The 8285-nt window shown below is 51.4% G+C and overlaps 1 protein-coding gene and 2 non-coding genes across 3 annotated transcripts; 2 read left to right on the top strand and 1 right to left on the bottom strand.

Annotated features, from left to right (window-relative positions):
* Positions 1 to 80: 80 nt before the first annotated feature.
* Positions 81 to 199, bottom strand: LOC111745010. The gene has a single exon (XR_002782449.1). It is a non-coding gene; the product is annotated as a 5S ribosomal RNA (ribosomal RNA).
* A 1132-nt stretch (positions 200 to 1331) lies between these two features.
* Positions 1332 to 1522, top strand: LOC111744968. Its single transcript, XR_002782436.1, has one exon. It is a non-coding gene; the product is annotated as a U2 spliceosomal RNA (small nuclear RNA).
* A 105-nt stretch (positions 1523 to 1627) lies between these two features.
* Positions 1628 to 7697, top strand: WDR74 (WD repeat domain 74). Its single transcript, XM_011368679.2, has 11 exons — positions 1628 to 2862; positions 2944 to 3050; positions 3146 to 3267; positions 4737 to 4812; positions 5050 to 5196; positions 5357 to 5458; positions 6344 to 6444; positions 6529 to 6584; positions 6880 to 7025; positions 7110 to 7166; positions 7477 to 7697. The coding sequence occupies exons 1-11, from the start codon at positions 2799 to 2801 to the stop codon at positions 7651 to 7653; spliced, it is 1155 nt and encodes a 384-aa protein (XP_011366981.1). The 5' UTR covers positions 1628 to 2798; the 3' UTR covers positions 7654 to 7697.
* Positions 7698 to 8285: the final 588 nt, after the last annotated feature.

Genomic DNA, 8285 nt, shown 5'->3' with positions numbered 1-8285 from the left:
AGTTGAGGCAACCTTTGGTTGACCTCACAGACTGCAAGGACCTTGTCAGTTTATAATCCCTTATTTTTTTTTATTTTTTACGCCTACAGCCCCCGGTTTTCCTAGGTGGTCTCCCATCCAAGTACTAACCAGGCCCTTCCCTGCTTAGTTTCCGAGATCAGATGGGATCGGGCGTGTTCAGGGTGGCATGGCCATAGACGATTATCAAAAATCTTGCTAGTTGAAATCACATCAGTGAGAACGAGAGAACCCACCTTTGCTAAAGGATTTCAGCCGTACTTGTACCTTTGACACAGAAACACGGCCTCTGCTTCCAACCCAGCTGGAGAGTTTCAGTGAAGGAAGGTTTCCAACAGAACGGTCCACACTTATATTGAGAGTTTCCAAGAAAACAGGACCTCAAGTCCCTTTTCAGCCAGGGCCTTTCATAGAGCTGGGCTTTGCTTTGAGCCTATAAAAGAACTGCTTATTTAAATTAACTACACTGGCCTCGGCTCCTCTCCTCCGCCGCTGGATCCTGGATTTAAGAATCAGGAATGTCTGAAGAAATGTTCTTTCTCAGGGCATCTGTTCCCCTCTGTGAAGGGTCAATGGTGGCTGATGGATGTTATAAACAGCAAAGTGTAAGTGGGGTGGGGGTGGATGTGACAAGTCGGGGGCGGGAGAGGCACAGAAGGGAACCGAGAACCCCAGGATGCGAGAGGAACGCAGTCCTAAATGCCAGCCTTCACCGTGTGCCCTCAGTTCTCACAACCACCCCTTAAGCGCGTGTTCTGATTCTCCCACTTAACAGAAGAGATAGGAGCCTACGCAACGTGCCTCATGTCATCAAGTCAGGAACTGGCGGGCAGGGATCCCAACTCAGCAATGTGGATTCCAAAGCTGGTGCTCGGGAACTGAGGGCTGTCCAGATGTGTCCTGGCCGCCGCTTGCCGCAACCTCACCTAACACAGACCACCACCCGTCCGCCGCTAGAGGGCGCCTGAAAGCCTTCGGGCTGGGAGACTAACGCCACGGTTTGGGAGAAAGAGACCTTGCAGGCATTGAAATCACGACTTGTAGGTGGACCAATCCCAAGAATGGAAAAAAGCGGGGGGGCGGGTTTACGCAAAATACACCAAGCCCGTGAGCTGGCAGGAGAAGCAGTTAAAAAAAACCCTGTTTAAGGTCTGTTTTAGAGAATCTAGTTATAATTTTAAATAAAATAATAAGAAATTGAGTTTAAGAAGGACTGCCCTTTGAAAAAGAATCTAACTGTTAGTCCATTAAAGTCACCACAATCGTGAAAGCAGTCGTAAGGGTAAGGCCCTCCAGGAGGCGACAACACTGGTATCGCTTCTCGGCCTTTTGGCTAAGATCAAGTGTAGTATCTGTTCTTATCAGTTTAATATCTGATACGTCCTCTATCCGAGGACAATATATTAAATGGATTTTTGGAATTAGGAGATGGAATAGGAGCTTGCTCCGTCCACTCCACGCATCGACCTGGTATTGCAGTACTTCCAGGAACGGTGCACCCCCTTCGGGGGGAATAACGTTTGTACAAAGGAAAGACTTCGTCTGCTTCTGAAAATACTTCATAAAGTAATAAAAATTTGCTAAGTTTACATTCTCTCTTCGGTTTCTGAGTTGCATAATCGAGTGATGTAGTGGAGTTGGAGTAGCAAACTTTCTACAGAGGAGAGAGATTTTTAGTGCTCGGTGCTAGAACCTTTAGTTTGACTAAACGGTAGGCTGGTGAGTCTAAGTCCATCAGCGTTAATTAAACCCCAGTTGTGTTCCTGAATTTATGACGAGAAAAATGGGACAACAGGCGATGGTTGGATCTCTCCCTTCCCCCCCGCGCCAAAGTTACAGGATTTTAGGGAAAGATGGAGTTTACGTTTAACTTAGTGTTTCGATAGGCTCAATACAAGGTAGGGCTGTGTGCAAAGAGGTCAACATCAGATCTGGACTCTGAAGTATGCCGAGTGCCCTCTCCTTGGTAATACAAAAATGAATGTGGAATGTTACGCTCAGAACTTATTGGCAGCTCGGAAGCTGCGCTGGAAATCAAGGCTGCTTCTCTGTGGAGGACTTTGATCTGCCAGGGGGAAAGTAGGATGCTTTACTCTTACTGATGTAATTTCAAATAGCAAAGTTTCTGATAGTCTCTGATTTCAGAGAACAAAACTCAGTAAGGAAACAGTCACTCAGAGAAGGAGGCCATTACATTTTAAAGCTGCAGCTTATCCTTGGGAGAGATATTGTTTCTGTTAACTTTGCTGATTTTTACTCTTAGTTTGAGTTAATTTTCACTATCACCAAACCTCAACGTGAGGAAACAAAAATGACGCCCTTACTTCCGGAGACCTTTCCAAAACAGAGATCTGTTTTAAGATCGTCGATTTCATTTTCCTGTCTTTCTTCGTTTTGTGTCTTTTGTACTCGGGATGAAGCTATGTGCCACAATAGTGATTAAAATCGTTTCTAATGTGGGCTCATTTCTTGTTTTGTACAAAAAAAGGAAACATATACCATGATGCTTTAGAGCAGGGAGGACTAGGCCCAGCGTCGCGGTCCACCTAGGGTGCGTTTCACTCCAAAAGTGAAACGGTCAAGTTACTCTTCAGATCCCCGCAAACAAGTATCTCCAGATTTCGTTTTCGTAAAGCAAAACCTGGCGGAGCAGGCAAGTGATCTGTACCCCTCCGGCTCTTTGAAACTCCCAGAAATGGCCTTGGTCCTGATCTCACTCCGCGCGCGCTGGTGACGCGAACCGTGCGCCGGAAGCGCGGCTGGAGCTGCCAGGCACAGAGATGGCGGCTGCCGGGGCACGTTGGAATCATGTGTGGGTCGGCACGGAGACTGGGATCCTGAAAGGTGGGTGTCAGGACCGGGCAGGGAGAAGTAGGGAGGTCGCTAGCTCGCGACCCCCGTGCGATTGACGCCCGCGTCCCGCAGGGGTGAATCTTCAGCGCAAACAGGCCGCGAATTTCACGGCGGCGGGACAGCCGCGGCGGGAGGAGGCGGTGAGCGCCCTGTGCTGGGGCGCGGGTGGTGAGACACAGGTGAGCGGCTGCTGGCCAGGCCGGAGCCGGGGGGCTGGGGGGCCGGGGCGCCGTAGCCTCGCTCCCCTCGCTATTCTGCACTTCGCTCCACGCAGATCCTTGTGGGCTGTGCTGACTCGACCGTGAGGCACTTCAGCACCGAGGATGGCAGATTCCAGGGCCAGAGGCACTGCCCCGGCGGGGAGGGCACTTTCCGAGGCCTTGCCCAGGTTGACGGGTAAGACCGAGCCCCTTGGAGAGAGCTCCCGCCGAATAACAGCGATCAACCCTTAGGTGACACGGGCCTGGGCTGGGTTACGAGGACCTGTGTCCTGCCTCTTTCGTTCATTCCAATGACAAGCATTTACTTGACACCTACTGAGTTTCAGGCATTGGGCGAAATGCAAGGGCTGTAGGTAAACCAGATAAACACAGTACCTACCTTCCTAGAGTTTGCACCCTCCAGGGATTTTCTCCTGATTCTATAACCTTTAGAGTGTCCCTGAGCAAATCATTCACTAGTTTAGAGGATGTTTTTAAATGGAGACTGATAATCACCAGTAAGGTGATGAAGCTCCCAAAGTAAAGGATAGGACAGTGCTAGTATTTAAGTTACTGGCCTAGCTTACTCCCAAAGATGAAGAGAGGAGGTTTTGACAGGCTGTGTAGGTTCAGTGGTGATAATTCTGACAGGTGAGGTCCAGGAGGCCGTGAAGGATTGGTAGAATTTCAACAGGTTAGAGAAAGGGGTAAGTGCATTCTAGAAAGAGGTTACTGCCTGGGCGGAAGCCAATGATTGATTGGTGTCAGGCTACAGGGTACCTTTCAGGGAAGATAAAATAGCATTTGGAGGTTGAAGCTGAGGAAGCATTTTAATACAAGATGGGCAAGGTAGGGTTGAGATTAATTGCAAAGGGCTTTAAGTGCCAGGCTGAGAGATTTGCACTTTTGTTTTTTGGTGGTGGGGAGTTACTGGTTTTTGAGCGAGCAGTGCTGTGGTCAGAGCTGAGTCTGTAGGAGTATGGAGGATGGAGAGAGAGCATATGGGAGATGTTGACACAGCCCAGGCAAGCGATACAGAGCCTGAACCAAGGTGGGGAGGGTGGGCAAATGTGAGAAAGAGCATAGGCTTGGGCTGTATAGCTTCCGAGGAAAGACCTGCTTGGGCTTCTGGGGAGGGGTACTTTGAGGGAGAGGTTGACATTTAGTGTCTGGAACCCATTACAGGGAACTCAAGAGAAGAAGCTGGTGTTTGACTTTGGTCAAACCTTAAATCCAGACCAGTCCCATTTCAGCCCTTTCGGAGTTACTGATCCTGACCCTTGGTGTCCGACTCAGGTTTCAGAAAGACTTGCGGGCCAGGTACCCCCAGATGTAGCTGTGGAGTACAAAGGCATTCTGCTCTGGAGTATCACAGACTTGATTTCCAGCTCTGGTTCTGACATTTGCAGCCGAGTAGGCAAATCTTTTAATTGCTCAGAGCTTCAGTTTCCTCACCTATAAAACTGGCAAATCCTCGCTCTGTTGAGGAACTTAAATAACAGACAGAAAGCTGGAAGTTGTCAGGCCCTGTCCAGACCCGAGTTACCTGGAGGCTTCCTTTGGAGTCTAGTTAATTTGGGGGTAGGCGGAGTGGGGCCTAGAGAATACTTTCACACTTCCTTTATTTATTTTTTTAACCTAACTCTATCCTCCCTCTGCCTGCAGCACCCTTATCACATGTGTGGATTCTGGGATTCTCCGAGTCTGGCGTGACAATGACAAGGAGACATCCGCTGATCCAGTGAGGTTCCCCCGCCCTGATTCCGGTGGCTGGGGAAGGTTGGGGCCAGGGTAGGAGCCGAGTGAGGGCTCTCAGGGAGGAAGATTTAGGATTCTGTAATTGACTCGAATCTTCTCTCTTTTTAAAAAATTTTTTTTCAATTTTGATGAGAGATTATTTGAGCCCAACTGATGACATGTTGGGAAGCAAGATCTCAAATGCTCTCTAATTTTCCCTCTCATCTCCCATTCTTTTCAGCTCCTGGAACTGAGGGTAGGCCCTGGGGTGTGCAGGATGCGCCAAGACCCAGCGCGCCCTCATGTAGTTGCCACAGGTGGGAAGGAGAATGCTTTGAAGGTGTGGGACCTCCAGGGGTCTGAGGAGCCTGTGTTCAGAGCCAAGAATGTAAGTGACGGGAGTGGGGAGGGGCTGGGTCTGAGGTCCACAGAGGCTGAGGCCACTGAGTCAGAGACCAGGTGGGCTTTAGGGGGTGATGATGGAGGGCTGAAGGGAGTGGCACACTGAGCTCCCCACAACCCTGTCCCCTGTCTACCCACCTCACCAGGTACGGAATGACTGGCTTGACCTGCGAGTTCCCATCTGGGACCAGGACATACAGTTCCTCCCTGAGTCGCAGAAGCTCGTCACCTGTACAGGGTATCACCAGGTGAGACCCCACCCCACCCCTACGTCCTGGGCTTAAGCAGCCTCCTGGAAAAACCACCTCCCTGCTTAGGCACGGCCCCCATCCTTTTTCACGGCCGTCCTCACCGTCCTTCCATCCCTGAGCTGTCAGAGGAGGGAGCACTCCCTCGCCTGTTTCAGCCCCATGGCCTTCTCTTACTGCATTCTAGGATGGAGTTTCCTGAACAGTCCGACTCTTCCTTTTCCTCCTACCTAGGAGAGAGGAGAGGTGAAAAGAATGTCCCTTTCACAGTAGAATCACATGATTCAGGTGTCATGAGAGGACATTGGGCTGCATGTCAAGAGAACTGGGTTTCTGGTCCTGAAGCAGCCTCTGATTTGCTTCAGGACCCAGCCCTGACCCTCTCCTTTTTGGCCTCAGTGTCTCAGCTTTATAGGAAGAGCCCAACTGGGGATCTTTACAGCTGGCCTCATTTGAGGTCCTAAGACCCAGGCAGGACCAAGTCACTGTATTTAGTGTTTCCTTTGCTCTTGCATATCGGAGGCTGGTCTTGGTGATACGCATCCGCTCAAAACACACTCGGGCTTCCTCTCCTCCCTTGTTCAGGCAAAACTTCTCTGTCAGTTGGACCAGTTTGCTTTTCCATCCCAAGATGGGAATATGCGGGATGGAATGCTCACATATGCAGACCATGGGATGCCGTCAGCTTCCAACCTTGGGGATCTCTCCCCTCAGCCCTGTCCTAAGCAGCTGTCCCCCAACCCCAACACTCAGAGAAGAGGGTACATTTCAAATGAGCAAGTTTTTTGAAGAGCGGGTTATGAAGGAGGGGATGAAGATGTGGGGAAGCCACAAAGGGGTGATATGTGGAGTGAGGGTACCTTTGTGACACCTGTCTTTCTCCAGGTCCGTGTCTACGATCCAGCCTCTCCTCAGCGCCGGCCGGTCCTAGAGGCCACCTATGGAGAGTATCCACTGACAGCCATGACTCTCACTCCTGGGGGCAAGTGAGTGTTTAGAGGGCAGAGTGGGGTCAGGAAGGACTCCCAGAGGCTCCTGCTGACTCCACCTGCCTCTGGTCTCCTCCTCAGTTCGGTGATCGTGGGGAACACTCACGGGCAGCTGGCAGAAATCGACCTTCGGCAAGGTAGTGGACTGGGACCCCTGGGGGAGGGGAGGGGAGGATTTCCTCTGAAGCAGTACATCTGACAGGTGTTAGATTGTCTGGGTTCAAATCCTGGTTTGAAAAGCGGTATGACAGACAAATTCCTTCAACTCCCTGTGCCTTAGTTCCTTCACCTGTAAAATGGAGATATTAATGGTAATTCCTATGTCAGCATTATGTTGAGGATTAAGTATTGAACTATAAAGTGATTTGAACAGTAAACGATAAATGGTTGTCGGCTGCCTAGCTGGCGCTGATGTCTCCCCCCATTCTCCAGGACGTCTACTGGGCTGTCTGAAGGGGCTGGCAGGCAGCGTCCGTGGGTTGCAGTGCCACCCTTCAAAGCCCCTACTAGCCTCCTGTGGCTTGGACAGAATCTTGAGGGTACACAGGATCCGGAATCCACGGGGCCTGGAGCATAAGGTAAGAGCCTGCTGCCTCCTCTGCCCCCCATTCATGGTTCTATTTCAGGATGTTTGGCTCCTTAAGGCCCCTCATCTTTTGCAGGTTTATCTTAAGTCTCAGCTGAACTGCCTTCTCCTGTCAGGCAGGGACAACTGGGAGGTAAGCAGTTGGGTCTGGGAAGGTGGGAGCCATGAGCATAGATGTGAGGGTTTATTTCCCTGTGGGAAGAAAAAGGAAGCACCTGGAACTGTCTGTCCACCTACCCTGTTACTTAATTTTTGTGAGGAATGTTAATAGTTACAGTCCTGACAGGGTTCCCGCCAAGAATGACAGGAACATGGATGGGAATGGCTTCCCAGAGCAGGACATAAAAGCACTGGTACCTGGAAGGGCTGTTTGTCAGCCAGAACCTCCCTCTCCGTGGGGTATTACTGTGCCCCTGATTCCTAAGCTTTTCTCCACTCACCAGGATGAGCCCCAAGAGCCTCAAGAGTCCAACAAGGTGCCCCCAGAAGACACAGAGGCAGATGAACTTTGGGCTTCTTTGGAGGCAGCTGCCAAGCGGAAGCTCCCTGATTTGGAGCTGACCCCAGGGTCTCGGCCAACCAGACGGAGAAAGAAGCGGCCTGGCTCCGCCAGCCCCTGAAGAGCCTGTGCTCACTTTGTAAATAAACAGCTCAACACCCTCCATGACCTTGAGCCTTTTATGATGGGAGAAATGAAAGAAGGGTGGCTGCTTTCTGAGCTGGGGCGGCGGGATATCTGACGTCACAAAAGCCGGGTGGGAGCCAGGTGGGCTGGAGTAGGTGGCACCGAGTGCGAGGGCCGCGCGGGCCATGGGTTGCTGCCAAGACAAGGACTGCCACACCTGCAATGAGGAGGCCAAGGAGGCCGAATTGGAGGAAGTCAAGGAGGAAGGTGGGACCAGAGACACCAGGGAGGCCCGGGGAGGCCCAGGGAGCTGGAGCTGGAGCTGGAGAGGGGAAAGGTCCAGGAGGTTGGACGGGGGAGGGTAGAGCGGAACTCAGCTGCCCGGTCATTTCCCAGACACGGACGTCGACATCGACGGCGAAGGGACTGATGTGGACTCGACAAACCACCGAAATCTCAAGTCTAACGAAAGCCTGTTGATCACTGTACTGTGGCGGCGGCTATCCATGTTCAGCCGTCGGGGCTCCACGCGATCAAACAAGAGGAGACAATCAATCCAGATTCAAAAGCAAGGGCGTATGCTCCCGGAGAACAACTCGGAGGGGATCCTGGAGGAGCCGGAGAAGG

The sequence above is a fragment of the Pteropus vampyrus genome, unplaced genomic scaffold, assembly GCF_000151845.1.
Source record: "Pteropus vampyrus isolate Shadow unplaced genomic scaffold, Pvam_2.0 Scaffold144, whole genome shotgun sequence".
NCBI classification, from domain to species: Eukaryota; Metazoa; Chordata; class Mammalia; order Chiroptera; family Pteropodidae; genus Pteropus; species Pteropus vampyrus.
The sequence above is the reverse complement of the archived record's forward strand: the minus strand, read 5'-3'. Positions and strand labels throughout refer to the sequence as shown.